Source organism: Megascapheus bottae, chromosome 3, assembly GCF_031878675.1.
Source record: "Megascapheus bottae isolate mThoBot1 chromosome 3, mThoBot2.hap1, whole genome shotgun sequence".
Taxonomy (NCBI): Eukaryota; Metazoa; Chordata; class Mammalia; order Rodentia; family Geomyidae; genus Megascapheus; species Megascapheus bottae.
Window position 1 is genome coordinate 26187597 of NC_143511.1, and position 22342 is coordinate 26209938.

The 22342-nt window shown below is 48.2% G+C and overlaps 1 protein-coding gene across 1 annotated transcript; it reads left to right on the top strand.

The window, feature by feature from the left end:
* Nucleotides 1–5173: 5173 nt before the first annotated feature.
* Dmrt3 (doublesex and mab-3 related transcription factor 3) lies at nt 5174–22157 on the top strand. The gene is made up of 3 exons (XM_090329069.1): nt 5174–5636; nt 20591–21514; nt 21590–22157. The coding sequence occupies exons 1-3, from the start codon at nt 5174–5176 to the stop codon at nt 21763–21765; spliced, it is 1563 nt and encodes a 520-aa protein (XP_090185195.1). The 3' UTR covers nt 21766–22157.
* The last annotated feature ends 185 nt before the right edge of the window (nt 22158–22342 follow it).

Consider the following 22342-nt stretch of genomic DNA (forward strand, 5'->3'; position numbering starts at 1 on the left):
AAGGACTCGCGATTTAGGCCTTGGAAAGAAATCCCCTCTCCCCTCTCCTCCGCGGAGTGGCAGCAGCCAAGGCTCCCTGGCTTTAAAAGTGGCAAAACAAAACCAAAGTTGCTTCCCAATCCGAATTGGGCGGGGCTCGTGAGGCTGCGGGCGGGGCTAGCGATGGTGTGGGCGGGGCCTGAGCGCTCCGGAAGTCTCCCGCGCCGGGGGGTGGGGGTGGGATGAGGGCGCCTGCGCTGAGGGGTGGGAAGCGAGTCCGGGCACTCTCTCTCTCCGCCCACTTTCGCCCGGCAGAGCGGCGCGGTCGTCCCGCCTCGAGTCAAGTCTCGGGGCGTGGAGTTCGAATCCATGCTCCTTAGGCGCTGGCAGCGCGCGGTGGTCACTTCCCGCCCTGACGCGTCTCCCCTCGTTATTGCGCGGGGAAGTGGAGGGTCCAGCTCGCGCTGGATCTCCGTCCGTCCGCCTTTGCGCACTTCCCTCCGGGATGTTAGGAGGACGAGCTGGGGTGGAAAAGCCTGGAGAGGAGGCACCGGAGAGTTTTGGAGGCGGGGTAGGGGGGTGGAAGTGACTTTTCCGAGGGGTAGTGTATCCAGAATCCTAAATCAAACGACTGGGGTGTAGAGTGAGAGTGGGGAGACGAAGCCTTCCTTGGTCCACTTAAATGTTGCACAAATTACCTTATGTGGGTGCTGTTGGGTTGTTGTTGTTGTTGTTTTTCAGCCTTTTGTTTTCAGTTACGTCTCAGGAGAAAGGTTTGCAAACGGTTTGCAAGCCAGCGCTTTTATGAAAAGAGACAACCTCCTGGCCTCTCAAAATAAAATAAAAGTCCAGGTACTGGATCCACGCCCCTGGCCGCCTGGAGGGACTCGAGGTCCAGAGTTTGGGAGAGAGGAGTGAGCGGTCGCTTTTCCAGTCCTCGATTGCTCCCCTCCCTCCCAAATAAGGGTGTTTTGGAATCCAGGCGGCCTCTGAAAATCTACACCGGAGACTCAGCTTGCTTCCAGGCGTCGAGCCATTGCTCGGTTCAAGAAAGTTCTAGAATGGGAAGGGAAAGGTGCCGCACCTGCAGGCTGCTCAGCACAGCCTCTGCCAGCCACTGGCATCTGGAGCCTGCTTGCCACGTGGACCTGTCTCCTCTCCTGAAATGATGCGGGGGGGGGGGGCTGAGATTTCCCAGCATCTTCCTTCTTCCAGTCAGCGGTCGGAGTCCCTCAGGCCTGGGCCCATCGAGGGTTCAGGGGGTATCCGAGGACGGGTGCGCACGAACCTCTCCTCAAAACCGGCTGGAAGAGGACAAGGACATCACTCGCCACGCGGAGAAATCGATGGCAGGTCGCCCCACTGCCCGGCTTGACCTTCTCCTTCCCCCCCCCACCACCCCAACCTTCTTTCAATTTGATGCTGGGGCAAAGGGCGATGCCAAGAAGCTGTGTCGCTCGCTGCCAGGTTGGAATTCCTGCTCTGGGAAAAAGGGACACATTTTAAAAAAAACAAAACCTGGGGGTTCTGCAAACCCGGCCCCCAGCATCTGCCCAGACCACGTCACCCCTGTTGCAATATAAACAAAGCTTCTTCCCCCCACACACACACCCTTCCCCTCGTGAGAGAATCCAGCAAAGCAGAATTTTTTTTTTCAGGTGTCATCCGGAACCACATAAAGCTGTCCTTTTGATGAAGTGTTGCTTGAGGGTGGAGGGTGGCAAGTAGCTGAAGCAGGACCCCCAGATTAGGAGTCTAGAAAATGCCCCCAGGTTTCCAGCCAAGGCCCCCAGCACCCCATCTTCAGATGTCTCCATACAATAGCACCTGCGGGGAGGGGGAGGACGGGGTGATGGAGAGGAGGGACGCGCCCACTATTTCTTTACCCTGTCCTGGGTGAACACTGCCTCTGTCCTACCGTCCTCACTGTGGTTTGAAATGCAAGCACCCCACCCGAAGGCGAGCACGAGTGGGCCTGGATCCAGCGAGGTTCCGGGTATTGGTAATCCTCTCCCTCGCTTTGATGATTTTTCCCCCCTCTCCAGAAGTGTCTAAGCTGCGGGGACTTAGAAAAAGAAGCAGGCCGCTCCTCCTAAATGTGATTCGGACCATATGCTTTCTGCATTCATTCCTGCCTCGGCTTTTCTTCTCCGCACTAACTGCTACGACGTTATAGTCACCTTGAAATTTCCTCTGCTATTTTCCAATTAAAAGCTTAATAGCCCTGGAAACGGAGTTCATGTGGTGAAGTTTACCATAGTCCCTGGTTCTGAAAGGCTTTCTGCTGGGATCCCATTATGTGCTTGAATAAACCCTTTCTGCAAACAGAAATGGGACTCGGGGTTGTCAGGTGTTGGGTTACAATAGACTTTGAGGCAGGGGACATTTTACCAACATAAATACAAACCTGTCCCTATAGGGAGATGTTGTCAAATACTGGGATATGGAAAACATTCCCATCAAATATGAGAAAAGGATTACTGCGCTATATCAAATGAGTATTTAGATCTCAGCCCGCGATGTGCACTGGAGTGAAACGGGGGGCCCCCTGGACGAAATAATGCCAGACTGTGTGAGTGACATCGGGCTAGGTGACCGAGGGAGGAAAAGGGGGTTTGCTCTCAGCAGTGCAAACGTGCCGCGCTCTGCTGCTTTCCTTTTTTGGATCAGTTCTTGACTCCATTTTATTTATCCGTGTCCATAACCATTTGGATACATTCGACTTTATTTAAAAAAAAAAGTCCTTGCTTCACGAGTTCCCAAGGGAACACAGATGATAGAGCGGAAGTTCCCGGATTCCGTGCCATTCTCACCCGCCCTGTAATTCTGCTCCCCAGAATCTTCTGAGCTTCAGGCCTGCCAGGCTACCCACGACCCTCTGCTTTGCGCCCTGAGAGTTTATGAGATTCCTTCCAGTTGTGAGCGTGTGTGTGTGTGTGTGTGTGTGTGTGTGTGTGTGTGTGTGTGTGTGTGTGTGTGACTTAGGGCTCGTTTGCCCAGTTAAAGGCGGGTGGAGAAGAGTTGGGGGAAGGGACCAGGCCGAGGAGGGGGCGCCCTGCCCGACTCAGCTTTGGCTCCAGGATTCACACTTGCTTCCTCCCCCATCAGCCCCACCAGATCGGCTCGCGGCAATCTTCCTCCCCCGCCCCTCACACCAACTCCCTGATGGATCGAAAACCTGGCTTGGCCAAGGGCTTGTCAGAAAGTGCACGCGTGTGGCTTCTCCTTCCCCAATCGCCCTTCTAGGTGGAGGACTTGGCCGAGGGGACGCCTATTGGCGCCGGGCTGGAATCCACTCGGAACCCTGGCGGTGGAGAGCTCGCCGGCTTCCGCGGCAGCGCAGTGAACTTAGGGCCCCAGGGCCGCTGCGAGGCGGCCTGGCAGCGCCGCAGACCCCCGGAGGCGTCTCCGTCGCGGGGTTCGTCTAGTCGTGCGCCTCTCTTTTCCCCTCCGTCCAGATCCCACTGTTCCGTTCGTTGTTGATGTTTTGTTTTGAGGGCTAAGAGCATTTCCGCAGGATTTTAAGCGGCAAGCCAGCATGAGACCAAATCCATACTCACAGGAAACTGGAAACAATCTAATAACAAATTTTATAAACTATCAAGTAACAAACAAACAATCACCCCACAGGATTAGGTGGTGAACTCTAGGAAGAGCCCCTCCGGCACTTCATTCTTCATTCAGAAGGCGTTTCTGGGGTGGGAGCTTAGGGCCTGGAGCTGGCTCCCCTAACTTATTCCTTCACTAACTCTCCGCCTCAGTGGAAGATCTGACTTGAGTAACGCGAGGCCTCCGTGGGATACGGCGGTGGTTGTTGGAGGGAAGAAAAAAGGTGAAAAGACAAAAACAAAAACAAACATCCCGGACAACTTGACATTTTAGACCCCATTGCCCAAGCAAGTCGTCCACAGAGGCCTTTGGAGGCAAAGACGACCTAAGATTAGAGGAAAACCAATATATATATACACACATATATACATATATTTCGCTTGCAAAAAAATGAGTTGTCATGCTGAAGTCTTTTTGCCTTTTAAAAAAAAAACCCAAAGCTCACGTCCCCCCTCCCTTTTCAACAACAAAAGAAATAGTTTATCAAAGGAAATCAAGGAAATAGTCCCAGATTTCCTGACTCTCTCCCCACTCCCCTTGCCCGCCCCCCCCCTCCCCTAGTTCCACCCTCCCGCGGCCGCGGGGCTGGGGACTCGCCTCCTCTGGGAAGGCTGGGTCGGCGGCGCGCCGGGTCTGGGGCGCCTGCCCCGCGCGCTCCTAGGGGCTCCAAACCTCGCCAAGCGGAGTTTCCTGAGCCGGGGGTAAGCAGGGGGGCGGGGGGAAGGGAGTTGTGTAAAAGCGATCCGGGGCGCTGTACCTCCAGATCAGGCCTGGAGGGTGGAAGAAGAGGGCTTTGGAGGACAGCTTGAGCCTCCGCACTCCCTGGTAGGGACCCCCCGCCCCCCGCCATTCTCACTCCGGCAGACCCTCCCCTTCCCCGCCGCGAGCGCACCACGAGGATCCGGAACGTCGTCAGGCCTCCCGCCTCCGGGCGCCGGTAGCGGGCGCGGTCTGAGCGGAGTGGGTGGGGGGTGAGCGCCCCCTGCGAGAGCGGCCTGGCGTGCAGGTGGCGTGGAAGGTGAAGTGCGAGGGGTGAGAGGAGAAGCAGGAGAGGGTAGGTAGGGGAGTGTGGAAAGGGACGGGGGGGGGGCGGGGAGTGGGGGGTGGCGGCAGAGGGGGAGAGGGAGGGGCGGAGGACGGAGGGAGGGAGGGTGGGCGGGCGGCGGAGGAGGAGGTGTGGAGCCCGGGAGCCGGCCGAGACCGCAGCTGCAGCAGCGTCGGAGCTGACGGTAAACCCGAGCGCTCGCCAGCTTCGGGCGGCGGCCGCGGCGTCTGGGAATAGGAGGAAGTGCGCGCGTGGAGCTGTGCGTGGCGAGACCCGCGGCGGACGGGGGCGCGGCCTTCGAGCGGGAGATCGGTGGGGCCCAAGACCGCGGAGGTGGTGAGCAGTCGCTTCCGACCTGGCGAGACCGACGGCTGCGATCCCTCCCGCCGCTCGCTCCGGGACGCACGCGGCGGGGGGGAAGTGAAGTTCCCCGGGGTCCCAGCCAGCCGGCGGCCGATCGTCGTCTCCCTGGGACCCCGCAACGCCCCGCTGGCCTGCTCCAGCCGCCAGCCCCTGTCCACTTTCCCGGGAGCTCCGGGCATGAACGGCTACGGCTCTCCCTACCTGTACATGGGCGGCCCGGTGTCGCAGCCGCCGCGGGCGCCCCTGCAGCGCACGCCCAAGTGCGCCCGCTGCCGCAACCACGGCGTGCTGTCTTGGCTCAAGGGCCACAAGCGTTACTGCCGCTTCAAGGACTGCACCTGCGAGAAGTGCATCCTCATCATCGAGAGGCAGCGGGTCATGGCGGCGCAGGTGGCCTTGCGCCGGCAGCAGGCCAACGAGAGCCTGGAAAGCCTCATCCCCGACTCGCTGCGCGCGCTTCCGGGGCCTCCGCCACCCGGGGACCCTGCTGCCACTCCGCAGGCGCCGCCGCCAGCCTCGCAACCGTCCCAGCCGCCTCCGCCGCCCGCGCGCCCCGCCGTGGAACTGGCAGCGGCCGCCGCGCTGCGCTGGGCCACCGAGGCCCAGCCCGGGGCGCTGCACGCGCAGCTCGCCAAGCCAGGTGAGCGCGGGCTTCAGTGCTGGGGAGCGTGGAGAGGGGGGGGTAGCTTTGGGGATCACTTGGGGTATCCTCTGGGAGTCTATTTGGGGAGACTGGAGGCTAGAGGTATTTTTGTTTTGTTTTGTTTTGGCCCTTTGGCCTAGGCAGGCCAACCTACCCCAGACTCTTACCAGGCCGCTCCTTAACTTTTCCTGGCAGAAGTCAACCTGGATTGTGGCTGAGCACAGATGGGATATCCAGGAACCCTCGAGGGGGGAAGGGAAGCCCAAAGGCCAGGCTGTGTGTCCACCTAGCCAGGTCCCCTTCCTTGAGTTCAGCAGAAAATGTGGGGTTCACAAGGCCTGGAAGTTAGGACCTAGCAGTTTTTTGGCACTCTCCCCCATGCACCTGCGAGCTGGCTTTCTGAGTCAGGATTTATAGGGCCTCACATTTGCCAGGCAGGCGTGGGTAGGTGCAGGTTAAGAGTCAAGGCCCAGTACATAGCCCATTCCAGGACCAGACCAGGTAAATTGGAACAAGGACGAGTTATCAGTAACTTGAGTGAACCTGTAATCCTGTTAGCTGCGTACTGTGCCCTCCCCAGACTTAAATTTTAGTGAAAGAATTCTCATTAGAGGGATGAGAGTAAAATGGACCCAAAAGACTTAAGCTATTTAGGGAACTGATGTTCAGGATCAATTCCTTATGCACAACTTTCGTCTTTTTCTTTTTCTTTTTTCCTTTTGCCATTTCCCAGGCTGCCTCTGCTGTCATTGTGGTCTGAAGAAGTAAAAACAAAAGTAGACCTCCTTAGTATAGAGAGAAAACCTTTTTGGGAAAGCAGTTTTCCCCCCAAAAAATCTTCACTTAATATGATTTACTTCAGTGAAGTAAGGGTGATTTGGGCCTCAGATTGCAAAGCCAGAGTAAAGGCTTTCTTGCCCACCCCCCCCCCTTTCTTCCGCTCCCTTCTCTTCTTCCCTCCCCTCTCCTCCACCAGCGGTGCTTTGGGGAAGGTGGATCTGTTAGGTGTTTCCTCCACCACACACACACACACACACACACACACACACACCACACACACACACACACACACACACACACACACACACACACACACAGATGCCTCCTCTTCAGAACTCTTGTCTTTCATCTCATTTCTCTCCAGTTGGAATCCCTTGGTAGCTTTCCTCCTCGAGAACTTCTAGCTTCTTGAATTTCAGTAGATTGTATTGGATGTCTCCTTATACTCAAGAGATAGCTCGCCTTTTCGGGGCAGCTGATCAGCTGGAATTCTAGTGCGGAAGGTCCAGAATCTTCCTATAAGTAGTGAAGGGCCAAACTGACCCGAGTTCTGGAATTGAACTCCATTTCCCATGTGCCCCAAGGTCTCCCTCTAGTAAAAAGCAGAAAAATACCTCTCATTCCATTTGCCAGCTAGTCTAGTTGTGCAGCCTTATTGTTTATCACAAGTGTTGCTAAGTTTCTGTTATCAAGATGAAAATTCCAAAAAAAAGTATATTATCTAAAAGTGTATTATGGGATCCAAGCTGTACCCTGCCCCCTCCCCCCTCCCGCTCCCTGCACTCCAATCTCTTGTTTCTATAACAAAATGTAGACTCCAGTGTGTGTGGTTAGGTGTCTTGGACTCCTTCCCTGAATCTTTTTTTCAGTTCTTCTTTTCAAGGAGCCAAAAGCTCACCCCCGCCCTGTCCTTTTTCTTTTGGTCTTCTGAAAATTGAATTCTTCATCCTTTCCACACCATCTTACTTGTAAAACACCTTCCCCATTCTCTAGGTTTATCCCCAACTTTGATGTAGGGGGCTCAGAATCTTTGAGGGTTGCCCCCTCTGAAACCCCACAAGTGTAAGTAAAGTCCCCTTTACTGGTCTTGGAGGTTTTGTTTCCCCTCTCCCTATTTACAGTGGAACTGAGGTACAGCTGCTTCCCATTCACCCCCAAAGCTATCTCTGGTGAGCATAGGGCTACTGCTGGTGGAATGCAGAAGCCACGCTCACTGGATTGGGGTGCAATGATAAAGGAGCGTGCAGCCTAGATCCACCAGCACCCGTCCAGTCCTGCTGGCTAGATCTGAAGCCCTGAGGACAGATCCTGTGAGAGGAAAAGGGTGCACTAGGTGTTTTAAAGACAGGACACGAGAGTTTACTGAGCATGTACTTTGTGGATATTAAATACAAGGGGATACCTAGGCGGTTCTCTGAGGCATACCTCTTCCCCAATCCTCTCTCTTTTGTCTCTCACTTGTCATAGTTTTGGTTTTGCTACAGAGAAACAAGACACAGGAGGAGGGCTGTGGTTTTTGTCTTTTTTTTTTTTTTTTTTTTTTTTTGCTTAGGTCAGAGCTAGTAGCTAGAAAAGTTTGGTCTCAGCTCTACAAGGGATTTCATGTTTTATGTCTTTTTCTCAATTTTAGTTATGACAGGATTTTACATAGAGCCCAGGTTGGCCTCATCATTCTCCTGCCTCAGCCTCTTGAGTGCTGGGATTATAAACAGGTGCCAGTATACCTGTCATCGCTTCACAATTTTCCCATTTCTAGTTTTCTTCGTTCTTATCCTCCTTCCCTCCTTCCAGGGACAGAGCTAAAGTCAGAGCTAATGTCAGAGGTAGCACCTCGCTCTTCCGCACACCAATAATACTGCTTTGTTGGAGTGGTCCTTGTCTAAGAGGAGATTCCTTTACATACACCCTGTGCTCCTCAGTTCTCTGCAATAGCCAGTTTAGACTAAAAGAATCATGAAACCCAAAACAATGCAGCAGAACATAAGCTTTGGGAGATTTTTTTTTAAAAAGGGGTGGGGACAAGGGCCTGGGTGTTTGGCCTAGTGGTAGAGTGCTTGCCTAGCATGCACAAAGACCAGGGTTCGATCCTTGGTACCACATGCATAGAAAAAAGCTGGAAGTGGTGCTGAAGCTCAAGTGGTAGAGCTCTAATCTTGAGAAAAGTCCAACGACAGTGCTCAGGCCCTGAGCTCAAGCCCAGAACTGGCAAAAAAAAAAAAAAAAGAAAAAAGAAAAAAAGAAGAGAAAGGGGGGGAAACAAAAGAATAAGACTAGACAAATTAGACCTGGTGTTTTTTTCTCTCTCCTATCTCCTTCCCTGTATCCTTTCCTTCCTCATTTCCTCTTTCTGTCCCTTTACCAAGTATTCAAGGATAGCCTAAGGCTTCCAACCTGAAAGCAAACAATTGCAAGGAAACTAGGAGAGTTGTCTACAAAACTGAGTTATCAGGGACCCAGAAGCCCAGTTGCCAGCCATTCAGCCACATACCTACACATTTATTTACATAGCTCTGATTTTCTTCTTCAATTACTTTGACTCCTGTAATTTCATTCTAAAAAAAAAATGCCAGATAACTGTGTTTCTCTAGAAACAGAAACATACAAGTTGGTCCCTTCTGAGCAATGCTTAAGAAATTTGATTGAAACTGCTATACCTGTTATACCTTTCCTGCTTTTGCTCTTGTAATATATTTGTATGTAAACATACCAAGCATATTTAGGAACATATCAGATACTCCTGTTAGGTAGCTCACTTTGTGTGGAGAGCAAGTGAAACTGAACTCAAATGGTAGCTTCATGCGTAGCGGCAAAGATCAGCAAGAATCAGCAGTCAAATCATGAAGATCTACTATTTTGTGAACTTTCTTTTTTAAAAACTTGGTTGGACTCTTTCTGTTTGTCTTTGAAGGGCCAAGGGACTGTGGAGATGTGTTTTCCTCCTTGGATACAAAGACAGGTGTACCAGTACACAGAGTATTTTTCCTGTCTAGAAATCTTTGAGAAAAGAAAATACCTTAGGAGAAATGTTAGCAAGCCATGCCTAGAGCTTCACATCCCAAATTCCATATCAGATTCTTTAAAAGGCTGGGTGCTGGTAGCTCCCTCATGAGACTGAGATCTGAGGATCATGGTTTGTAGTGTGTCTAGGCAGGAAGAGTCCTTGAGAGTTTTTAAATTTAAAATAAAAGTTTTTTTTTCCAGTCCTGGGACTTGAGCTCAGGGCCTGAGCACTGTCCTTGGACTTTCTCAAGGCTAGGGCTCTACCACTTGAGCCACAGCACCACTTCCAGCTTTTTTCTACATATGTGGTACCAAGGAATCAAACCTGGGTCTTTGTGCATGCTAGGCAAGCACTCTACCACTAGGCCAAACACCCAGGCCCTTGTTGGCTCAGATGGTAGAATGTTATTCTTGAGCACAAAAGCTGAGAGATAGTGTGTAGGTCCTGAGATCAAGCTCCAGGACTAGTCCCAAAACAAAAAAAAATTTAAGGAATGCACGTAAAAAGGAATTTAAGTAAAGGTGGATTAGGTTTGAACATCTTTTTCAATATGATTTCTAAAAAGAAGTTCTCTATTCTACTTATTGTTCTTCTAGCCTTCTAGCCATAGAAGTGTGTGCTATAGGTGGTATAGTTGTGTGTGTGTGTGTGTGTGTGTGTGTGTGTGTGTGTGCATGTGTGTGCATGTGCTAGTACTGAGGCTTCCCTTGGTTTTTCCCACTCAAGGCTATCACTCTACCAGCTGAGCCTCTTCTGGATGTATGGTGATTAATTGAAAATAGTCTCATGGATTTTCCTGTCTGGGCTCACTTCAAACCATGATCCTTAGATCTCAGCCCCCCTAAGTGGCTAGAATTGCAGTGGGAGAGCCACTGGTGCCCAGCTTTAAAGTGTGGTTTTTGTTTTTAATTGTAGCTCTCTCTTACTCCTTGATTACCCATCTGTGCCTGACTTAGAAGAATAGATTTTGATTGCATTCCAAATTCACTGAATTGTCTCTCCATACACTAAGGGATTTTGTTGATTCTTCCTTCTATCAAACCCTTTCCCCTTTTGGAAACAGCAGGATGTCTTTCTGCTGCTGGAGTATCTGAATCATCATTCTCTACCAGCCAAGCCAGCCTTTCAGGACCCGATGCACAAGAGTTGAGGGAAGCTAAGGGTCTCAGCCACGGTGGAAAGCTTTAGTTGTTTTCCAGGTTGTGCCCCTCTTCCTTACCACTGGCTTCTCCAGCAGAGGAGTGTCCTAGAGGGCTCCAGGCCCTTGGTGCCTTGAGAGGAAGTATCTGTAGGTCTACATCCACTATCAGAATAAATGTGACTTGTCCATGAAAGAAAAGGCAGAAAAGATCAATCTGGTGAGGGGATAGGAGACCAGCTGGAATGGGAAGTGGCCATTTCCTTTCCAGTTTGCTTTGTTTGTTTGCTTATGAAGGGGGGAAGTTAGTTAGGAGAGAAGTTAGGAGATTTGGGAAGACTATCTTTATTTTGTTTCATATTTGCTTTGGGCTTTTCAGCTCCAGCTTGGTTGGGCCTTGTTCACTGTCTGCTTTCATCTTTTTAAATTTTGCATCATTTTTTTTTTTTAGAAATTTCCTAAAGAGAAGTCTCTGGTCAGTCTGTTCTGGGGGATCTTACCCAAGGCAGAGAAGGAACCCCCTTCTGGCTGTAGAGTAAGAACCATCAAGAAGCAGGACTAGATTATCAGACTGAAGTGAACCCAGGAATTGGAAAGTGAAGTCTGGTTTTAAGACAGTTAATTTGAAGCCAGGGGCTTAACAATACAAACAGATAAAAAGGAGCAAACAGAGCCCACAGCTGTCACTTAGAAACTTCTATCCAGAGCTGGCTTTGGAGATGGGATGCCCAAGCCTGCAGCCTTAGCCCTTACCAGCAGCGCCTAGGGGTACCCAGAGCAGAATTAGCAAACGCCATGCAAAAAGATTTTTAACCCAACAACAAGATGCCAAATATTGCAAGGGATATACTTATGTGAAAACCTTTTTCCTTACTTATCTGAAGCTCAAGTTTACCTGGGTGTCCGGTCATTGTATTTGCCTGGCCTTGGCTTTTTCCTCTTTGCAGAGCTGGGCTGCAGAACGCTCAGACAACGAATCAGAATCCAGGGCTCTAGGGCAGAATCTCCAGCATACTCCCCTTGTTATAAATCTGATGTCTGGCCTGCTTACCACTTACACAACCAACTTTTCTTTTCCCTGATGGATGAACTCTCGAGTTTAAAAGATTACAGTAATCACAGGAGGACAGTGTAAATCGAATCTGATAGCAATAACTTTCAGGGAAGGTCAAGCTCAAGTGAAATGTTACCAAGCAACAGGCATTTTGTTTGCAAAATACAATCAAAGAGCATTGATGAGAAATCCTTTGGCAGAGCCAGTCAGCACTTTCTGCTAACAGCTTTACAAAGGGGAAGGGAGTAAATCTTCATAAATCAAAGTCCCTGGAGAACTTGGAACCTTTTCTGGAAATGTTGCACTTCTTCCTGACAGGGAGAAGATGAAGATGGAGCCCAGAGAAAATCCATCTGCCTGCCTGACTTCTCTTCCCTTCTCCCTTCCTTTGACCTGTTGCAGCCCCTTTAGCTATTAGCTGCATAGGTCATCCCCCCCCACACACATACCTCCTGATCTAATTCTAGTTGGCTATGATGGCCCAGTGCATTTCTGGTTACCTCAAGTTCACAATATTATGTGTTATGTTATGGCACAAGAATCCCACGTCACTTTAATCAGTCATCCCCTTCCTTGCCTTGTTCTCAGAAGGGAAAGGGAAAACGTAAGCAAGTGGGCTTTCCCATTTCATTATATAATAAACAATTATAAAAGCACAATGAACCACCCAATAATGGTAGTATATTAGTGGTGGTGGGGGGGACTCAATCTCAGTTGTGAAACAGAATCTGCAATCTCTTGGCAATAATGAGCAGGCTCGCTAAGATCCAAACATTGTAGTCGGCTTGGCTGGCTGGCTGGCTTCTGAGTTACTTGCTAGGTTTTGTTAGGGATTAGGAAAAATGAGGAGCTCAACTCGGAACTTCTTAAAAGATGATTTAGGAAACTGTGAGCCTCAGTGCCTAAGAAGCAGTGCTTTTGTCATTTCTGGATGATTCCCTCACGCAGCCACTGAAAAAGAATTTAAGAACATTTGTTAAATAGATGGAACCAGCTGCATTTTTGCAGATACCAAAAGAAACAGGCAAATGTGTAGGTAGTTTCTCCTGTATCTTTCCTCAAGTGTTCCCTTCTAAAAAGAAAGTCAAAAATGAAGGCATATATTATAGTAATAAGTAATATTAGTCATACCTATATTATAAATAGATATAAATTATATACCCACAGTTGTAAACTGTACTTGTTCAAGTTCCAAAACTATTGGTCCTATGGAATCTGGAAACTCCATCCAGTTCTATTTTGCACCCTGAAGTTCTGGGATTATAGGCATGTGTTCTGACACATGGAACTGTTTTGGCTAATTCAAACATTATTAAAACCAGAGTGGTTAAAGATTTCTAAATAGCAAAAAGCAAAGTGTGATTAATTACTTTCACAGTCCCAGAAGAAACAAGAAGCTTTTAGGTGAAGATTTTTTTTTTCCCCTTGCTATACTTCAGTTTTCCAACTGTTCAGCTTCTTTTGTTTTAAATGATTCATCATTTGTATGTGGGGTGGAGAGTGCAGGGGAGAAAGGTAACTAGGGAAAGTGAAAGAAGTTTCTTCGTGACTCTACTTCTGACAGGGCAGTGGTTTCTGTAGGAAGTCCTGCTTTACAACGCCCCCCCCCCAAAGGAACCTGCTGCTATTCAGAGGAGTGGCCCCCACGCCCAAGTGAGGAGAGGAGGATATGGCAATCTTTGTTTCAAAATATGCATGACAGGGGAAGGAATGCCCAGCGATTTGATTTCTGAGCTAGGAAATTCCTTTCTGCCATGTTTCTGATTTTCATTCTGATGTCAGATATCTTTTGGTTTTCTGGATATAATTGGATAAGATGTAAAGAACCCACAACGTCTAAATCAGAAAGGTTTTCCATTTTTCTGGGCTAGGGGTACAATGTGTCACATATGTGGTGTAGATGCTCTCAAAATAGCTGAAATGAATATAGATTCTTAAAAAAAAGCTGAGCTGCATTTTCACTTGAAAAAATAATTCAAAGAAAGGTATTGCAAACCTGAATTTGGGACTGGAAGTTACTTTTATATATAATGTGTTTATTTTCTCTTTCTTGATTAAAAGCTGCAACAACAACAAAAATAAGCCATGGGTTATGGCATACACATTTTGAAATTGGTAGAGTTGTTATCATAGGAAAAGCTCTTTCCCTCCCTCCCTTTCTTCCTTCCTTTCTCCCTTCCTTCCTTCCTTCCTTTCATTTCCTCCCTCCCTTTCTCCCTCCCTTTCCCCTTCCTTCTTATCCCTCTCTTGTCCCCCTCCCCCTCTCTTTCCTTCCTCCCTCCATCCCTCCCTTTTCTTCCTTCTTCCCTCCTTAACTCCCTCCCTCCCTCTTTAGCTCCCTCCCTCTTTAGCTCCCTCCCTCCCTCACTAGCTCCTTCCCTCTCCAGCTACTTTCTTACTTTCCTTCCTTCCCTCCCTCCCTCCCTCCCTCCCTCCCTCCCTCCCTCCCTCCCTCCCTCCCTCCTTCCTTCCTTCCTTCCTCCCTTCCTTCCTTCTTCCCTCTTTTTTTTTTTTTGGACTGGTACTGGTATTTTCCTCCAGGTCTTAGGACTGACCACTTGAGCCATATCCTCAGTCCCCCAAAATGTCTTGCTTAATTGAACATCTACTTCTTTCTGAAACCTTTAGTGAGAGATCTATTGCAGAGGTGGTTATAAATGCTTCTGCTTCATGAACATTGAAGCATAATATTAAGATTTAAAAAATTAGATGTTTTATCTTAGAAACAGCACATTCCGCTGCTTTCAATTGCTAGTGTGTAATATATAAAATCGATGTTGATGATGAATAGTAGTTTTGATTCTCTGTAGGTATGTACTAGAGTTAAAAATGTTTATCAGTTGGAATATACTCTGACTCCTTATGTTCTAGGAATTAGAGTCTCAATTTCAAGAAGAAAGGATAAAGTGTGTAGGACTATTTCCTGTTTCATTTTCTTAGTTGGCAGTTTCAGATTTCCATATCTAGAAAGGCCTTTGTGTTCTAAACCAACCTGGACAATCTGTAAAGTTCATTTAGTTCTGAAAAAACAATCTGGAGATGTAAAGAAACACCTGTTATTACCTTACACCTCAGTGGTGAGCTTAAAATGTACCCTCTACAATTACTTGTGAAGGTCTGTATTTACAGTGGAATAATTTACAATACATTTAATTTAGGCCCAACAATGCTACCACTGCTAAACGCACATAGTACCACACAATTACAGAGGTGGTTTATTCTACTCTTTGGAACTCATGGTTGAGTGAGACCTGGGGCAGTTCAGAGGCTGGTCTTCTTTTGCTCCAATGTGAAACACTGGATGTTAGGGCTCCTTGCATGAATGTTTATATTCTGCTGACAGGCATCCATCTTGCAGTCTTCCACAGGCATCTGTCTCTTTGGACACACAGGAAACAGTGTGAGTTGAATTTGTTATTAGCACGCTCTGGATTCATTGGCTTGGTTCCTGAGGCATCTCGTGAATGTTTCTCATATTTGGCTGTAACCCAAACTCGCGGATGGAAAGGCTGAACAGTCCAGAACTCCAAAACCTGCCCAGAGAGGGTAGATGATGAGAGCAAAATTCATCAGCACTCCAGAAGATGTGGCCAGAACTGTTTACTGCCTGTTCCGGGGCCCAGGGAAGAACAGTAGAGGGGAATGTGGTTTCACAGTCAGGGCTCATTACAAGTTGGCAGCCATTTAAGATTTCAGTGAGTTATATTCTGGAAAATTGGTACAAAGCAGGAATTCTTTACTGTCAGACTTATATCCTGTCACTCAGTTTCTGGTGTACTTTCATCCAGTGTATTGATTGCTATTTTGAAAAAGAAAAAACATTGATTTTCTTTCTTTTCTTTTCTTTCTTCCCTTCTGTTCTATGCTGGTCCTGGGGTTTGAACTTAGGGCCTGGGCGCTGTCCCTGAGCTTTTGTTTTATATTGCTTAAGGCTAGCCTTCTACCACTTGAGCCACAGCTCTACTTCTGTCTGCTTGGTGATTAATTGGAGATAAGGGCTCAGATCTCAGCTTCTGAGAAGCTAGGATTACAGGCATGAGCCACTGGTGCCCCATAAAACATTGCATTTTTTGTGATTAGTGAGAATCTCATTTCCTAATTCTCCCTCACTACCCTTCTGCTCTTAAAAAAGAAAATCACTTTCTTGTAGAGTTTGCATATTCTTTGGAAGAGGAATTTGGTTGATAGAACTTAAAAGTGTTTCCTGAAATGTGTACTTGAAATTCATCAAGATGGACAAAATTATGAACATGAAACTATTTTTTAGTTTTACACATTTCTCTTAAAAATAGCCATGTGTCCAGCTTTCCAGCTATTCTGACATTTCCTTTATTCCCAAGCAGGGTCATATATTTCTCTTGCTTAAAAAAATTCCTCATCCAGGCCAGATGTAGGTGATGCCTGTAATCCTAGCCAGTAAGAAGGCTAAGATCTGAGGATCATGGTTCAAGGCCAACGTGGTCAGGAACATCTACGAGATGCATTTCCAGTTAACCAGCAAAAGCCAAAACTTGAGTTGTGATTCAAGTAGCTGAGTGCCACCTCTGAGCTTTTGATAAAGTTAAAGGACACTGCTCAGGCGGTAAGTATAAGCCTCAGTATGGCACAAGCAAGTTAACAAAAGCAAAATCTCATCATCCATCCTTTATCGAGTTTCATGGATTTGTCTACCTGAGCTGGTTCTGTATTTGGATCTTTTGATCTCAGACTTCTGAGTACATAGGATTACAGAAATGCAGAAATGAGCCACCCACTGCTGGCTTTCTTTGGGGTTGAAGTATATAACCTATGCCATTTTAGTCTTTTTTTTTTTGCCAGTCCTGGGCTTGAGCTCAGGGCCTGAGCACTGTCCTTGGACTTTCTCAAGGCTAGCACTCTACCACTTGAGCCTCAGCACCACTTCCAGCTTTTTGCTATGTATGTGGTGTACCGAGGAATCGAACCTGGGTCTTTGTGCATGCTAGGCAAGCACTCTACCACTAGGCCAAACTCCTGGCCCCCCATTTTAGTCATTTTTATGTCTGCAGTTTGGTGACACTGTGGACATTCCCAGGGTTAAACACCTATTACTATTATTCATTTCCAGAATGTTTCCATGAGCCCCACCTGGAATTCCATGCCAATAAAAACTAACTCCCTAGTAACCATCTCTAGTAAGCCCCAGTACCCACTATTATGTTCAGACTCTATGAATCTGTCCATTCTACGTTTCTTTTATAGACAGGATCATGCTTTTTTTTAATGTCCATTTTACTTCTGTTAGCAAAATGTTTTCAAGATGTAGTCCTGTTCATGTATCAGATTTGTGTTCCTTTTTCTCTTCTTGAGGTTGAATAATATTCAATTATATACAGTTTCTTTATCCATTTATATGTTGATGGACGTTTTGATTGCTTCTGATTCAGACTATTGTAAATAACACTGCTAGAACATTGTATTTGGTACTTAGCAAGTCCTGCCTGGTCACATGCATTTGGTGTGCTGAAACTCGGCTCACACTCCTGCTTCCTCTCTCCCCCTTTTATTTTCCAGAGAGTAAGTTCAACAACTTAGGGGTGGGCTTTAAACTTTCAGATAGTTTCCCTCCTAGATCTTCCCTCAGCCTCTTGTCTATTACAGCAAGCAACTATTTGATGTTGACAACAGTTAACATAAACTGAATTTAAATAAGAAAAGTGTTTAGGGTAAAAAACAAAACAAAACAGGAGTATTTGTGATCTTGTCACTACAGAGACCCAAACTGTCCCTTGTTTCCCTTGTCTGCTTGTTTTCAGAAGTTTAATGAATAGATCTCCAGTCAAGAACATTTAACTAAGTCTGATTAGAATGTGAATCTTTTTTTTTTTTTTTGCCAGTCTTGGGGCTTGGACTCAGGGCCCGGGCATTGTCCTTGAGTTTTCTCAAGGCTAGTGCTCTACCACTTGAGCCACAGCACCACTTCTTGCTATTTATTTCTGTGTATGTGGTACTAAGCAAGCACTCTACCACTAGGCCACACTCTTGGCCTTAGCATATGAATGTTTAGAAGGCTTGTTATTGTTGTTACTGTTTTTGTCTTTTGGATCTGGGACTTGGAGTTCAAATACCATAACACCTGAGAAGTTCCTTGCCCTAGGAAGAAATAAGACTTTTATGTACTTCAGAGCCACTGTAGAAAACAAAGATGACTTCATATGTGTGGACTGCAAGTGAATCTCACATTAGAAACCTTATATTTTATACTGAAGAAAAAAGCTGTTTAATTAAAGTGTAAATTAGGTATGAGTATGATTTATAATTGATAGTGGCTCTAGTGCCTCACTGCTATAATTCTAGATATGGCAGACTCGATCTCCAAAATAACCAGCAAACAGCCAGGCTGGAGGAATGACTCAAGTGATAAGAGTGCCAGCCTAGCAAGTAAGCCAAATAAAGCTTGAGGCCCTGAGTTCAAGCCCCTCCCTATACCATAAAAATAATCTAAAAGATTGACAATTGTTCTGATCTAATTTAGGAATATTTTAAAACATACTTACCTGGGTTTGGCATATATTTGTTTTCTTTGTGACAAACTCAAGCTTGGTTTTTCCAGTTATATTTAAGATACATGCTGCATTAAGGGAACGGTCATCAACAGGTCTTTGTTTAAGGCTGTTAAACAACAGTCAGGCAGAGATGGTTTCTGAAACTACTCTGATGAAATTTCAGGCTGGTTATCGCTACATAAACAGGTGCCCGCAGAGACAATCACAATGAGACTATTCAGACAGGGTCTGAAAACACAGGCCAACGTACTGTTTATAGCTGGTCATTAAGAAGTTTTGCTTTCAGATCTTTTATTCTAGATTGAGTAGCTATAACTAGTGTATTTTTAAAACTTCTACTTACATATAGCTTCTAGTTAAAGATATATTTAATATGTATATTAAGTTTGGAAGAAGTAGTAGGTATATATCAAGTATGTAAGATACATATATGTGTATGTATATATGTATATATATGTATCTTACATATACATCTTATATAAGATATAATTATACATTATAAATGTCATTTACATAGAGCTTCCTAGTTAAATATATTGTAGTTATATATATTAATGTATAACATACGTAATACATAAGTATATACACATAACTATATTTATTAGCTATGTATATAGTTGATATGTATATGTATGTTCCTTTAGTGTAAAGGTTTGTTAGAATTAACTGTTAAACAGATCAGGTACCCAGTCATTCTGCTGCTTAGCATTGCAGTACTTGCCCTTTAAGGATAATATCTTAACAAGTCTCAGCTTTATTTTCTTCTTTCTGTCTTTGGTGTGTTTTTTGTTGTTGTTGTTGTTGTTTTTGTGGTACTAGGATTTGAACCCTAGACTTGTGCTCGCTAGGCAGGTGTTTTATCCCTTGAACCATAATCCTCTTCACCTTTTAAAAATTTAATGTGAAAGTCTTCAAAGTCCTTATTCTGGGGCTGGGAGCATAGCCTAGTGGTAGACTGCCTGTGTAGCATGCAGGAAGCCCCAGGTTCCAGTTCTTGGTAACCACATACACAGAAAAAGCCAGAAATGGTGCCATGGCTCAAGTGGTAGAGCACTAGCCTTAAGGAAGTACAAAGACAGTGCCCAGACCCTGAGTTCAAGTCCCAGGACTGGCAAAAATCCTTACTCTGAATATTACTAACAAGTACAGTTCATGCATGCAAACATATTTACATGTGGCCACATGAGGTCCTGAGCTCTGGACTGTTGTTTCATTGATGCAGTTTTGTTAATCTTTCCAGCCATTTCTCCTGTCGGCAACCTGACTCAATTCACAGCTACTCCTACTCCTCTCAGTTGTTCTGAGGTTTCAACTCAGAGCCTTCTGCTTTGTAAGCAGGCATTCTACCATTGGGCCATGCATCCAGCTCTGCTTTCTGCTAGTTAGTTTTTAGACAGGGTACTGTTGGGGCATGTGCCTGGACTGAGATCCACCTATTTTAGGCTTATTTTAGGGTAGCAGGTGTGAGCTACTATTTCCACATAAGGGCTGAGAAGGAATCTTTGGAACTTTTATGCCTAGCAGCTCTCAAATTGTGATCTTTGCATTCTCTGCTTCTTGGCAACTGGGGTTATAGGCGTGAGCCATGAGAACCACTTGTTTTATTTTCCCAGTTGGTTTTATTTGTGCTGTACTGAAAGTCACAGTTAGCCAGATGCTTGGGTGGCTTCTTATTAAGATTTCAACCTGTGCCGGGGTACTAGCTGCTCATGCCTATACTCCTAGCTACTCAGGAGGTTGAGATCTGAGGATCGCAATTGGAAGCTGTCCTGGGCAGGAAAGACCATGAGACTCTTATCTCCAATTAATCACCCAAAAGTAGTGCTGTGGCTCAAGTGGTAGAGTGCTAACTATTCTTGTGCAAAAGCTCAGGGACAGCACCTAGGCTCTGAGTTCATGCCCCAGCATAGGCACCAAAAAATAAAATAAATAAACCTGAGAGATGTCTTTCTGTCACTGTGGGCATTATCTTAGGTGATTATCGTAGCAGCTTAACCCACTGAAAATATTGCCTGGTTCACAGGACCTATTTAAACACAAAGCACAAAGTCAACCGATGAGGGAAGCATGTCAGCTATTTTAAAATGCAGCGGAGTGCTGGTGGCTCCCCAACTTGTCATTCTAGCTACTCAGGGGAGCTGAGATCTGGAAATTGACTTGTTGAAGCCAAGCCTGAGCAGGAAAAAAAAAAAATCTGTAAAGATTTGCCTCAGACCAGGCCAGAAGTGGCTTCTGTGGCTAGGCTTTGAGCCAAAGAAGTTCAGGAACAGTATGGGGGGGGGTTGGGGGGGGGACGAGGGGTCTAAGTTCAAATCCCAGGCCTGGCACACACATAAAATAACCCCCCCCCCATAAACTCTCCAAAGCCAAAGATTATAAAGTACTCCCCCCCTCATCCCACCCCACCTCCACCCCCACCCCACCCCACCCCAACTCTTCTTCTCTGCTTTGCAGACTTGGCCGAGGACGGACTCGGGGACAGCGGCTCGGCCGACCACACCGAGGCCTTCAGCGACCCAGACGGTGGCGGTGGCGGTGGCGGTGGCGGTGGCGGTGGCGGTGGCGATCCGAGGAGTTCCCCGGAGGTGACCAAGAGCAAGGGCTGCTTTCCTCCCGAGAGCCCGGAGCTGGTGTCGGTGGATGAGACGGGGTACCCGCTTCAGAAGAACGGAGGAGGAGGGGGAGGCCGTCCGGAGAGCCGCCCGGGGAGCCCCAAGCTCCAGGCGGCCGTGGCCGCAGCCTCCGCGGGGCCCGAGGCGCCCAGCCAGCTGCTGATCGAGGGCCCGTCGGGGACCGTGGCGCTGCCGTTCAGCCTGAAAGCCAACCGCCCCCCGCTGGAGGTGCTGAAGAAGATCTTCCCGGCGCAGAAGCCCGCGGTGCTCGAGCTCATCCTCAAGGGCTGCGGCGGCGACCTGGTGGGCGCCGTGGAGGTGCTGCTGTCCAGCCGCTCCTCCGTGGTGGGCGGCGCGGCCGAGCGGACTCCCGCCGACGTCGCCGCCGCGGCCGAGGGCCTGGTGCTGCCGGCCGGCGCGCACCTGTTCGAGCACACGCTGGGCTCCTACCCGCTGTCCTCCGCCTCCTCCAAGTGGTCGGTGGGCTCCGCCTTCCGCGTGCCCGACACCCTGCGCTTCTCGTCCTCGTCGCCCTCGGCTGCCTCCTCCCCGTCCGCCGCCGACGCCGGGAACGTGGTGCCCCTGCCCCTGCAGCACCCGTTCCCCCCGCCGCCCCGCTACCCCCTGGTGCTCCGGAACACGCTGGGGCGCAGCCAGTCCAGCCCCTTCCTGCCCAACGACGTCACCCTGTGGAACACCATGACGCTGCAGCAGCAGTACCAGCTGCGCTCCCAGTACGTCGGCCCCTTCCCGGGGAGCTCGGCCTCCTCCTCTTCCTCCTCCTCCTCCACCTCCTCCTCCGCCGCGGCCGCGGCGGCCGCCGCCGCCGCCGCCGCCGCCGCCGTCTTCCGCGGCTCCCCGCTGCTCGCCGCCCGCCCCGCCGCCGCCGACGACCCCCGCCTCGCCCTCCCCGACGACGCCTGTCCCCTCGTCACCAAGCAGGCCCTGTACGCCGACGACGACTACGACGAGCGATCCGACTCCGCGGACTCGCGGATACTCAACACCTCCTCTTAAAAACGCGCGGGCTGGTCACGGGTGGTGTCCCTTGTCACCCCGGGAACCCTGGTGGGGAGAGAGGGAGGGTGACACCCCTCGCACCCCCCCCCCACCACCTCCACCCCAGGAACCGGCCCCCTTTACCTCTCCTTCTGTGTGACAAAGTGACTGTGCTTGATCTTCTATCCATGTAGCCATACTACAAAAGAAAAAAAAAAGTTAAAAAAAAATAAAAGAAAACATAACTTATTTAATTTCTTGCACTTCACTGGGGAATATTATTTTTTAAAAAAAATGCCAAATAATTCTTGGGGGCTCAGTGTTGAATGTTCTTTGTAAGAAGTTCTGATGCAGGAAAAAAAGAGTTGGGGGAGGTTGGAGGCCATGGGTGTGAGCTGAGAATGTGAAGGGTTTGGGAGGGGAGCCTTCAACTCCACCTGATTGTTAAAACCTAAAACCGTATACTTGAATGCCAAACTCTGTGACAGAGGGTTGCTCAGGATGTGCGCAGAAACCTAAACGAAGTGGTTTTGTTTTTGGCCGGAAGATTCACAGGGAGATTTAGATTCTTGCATTGGAAAGACAGGACTGCACT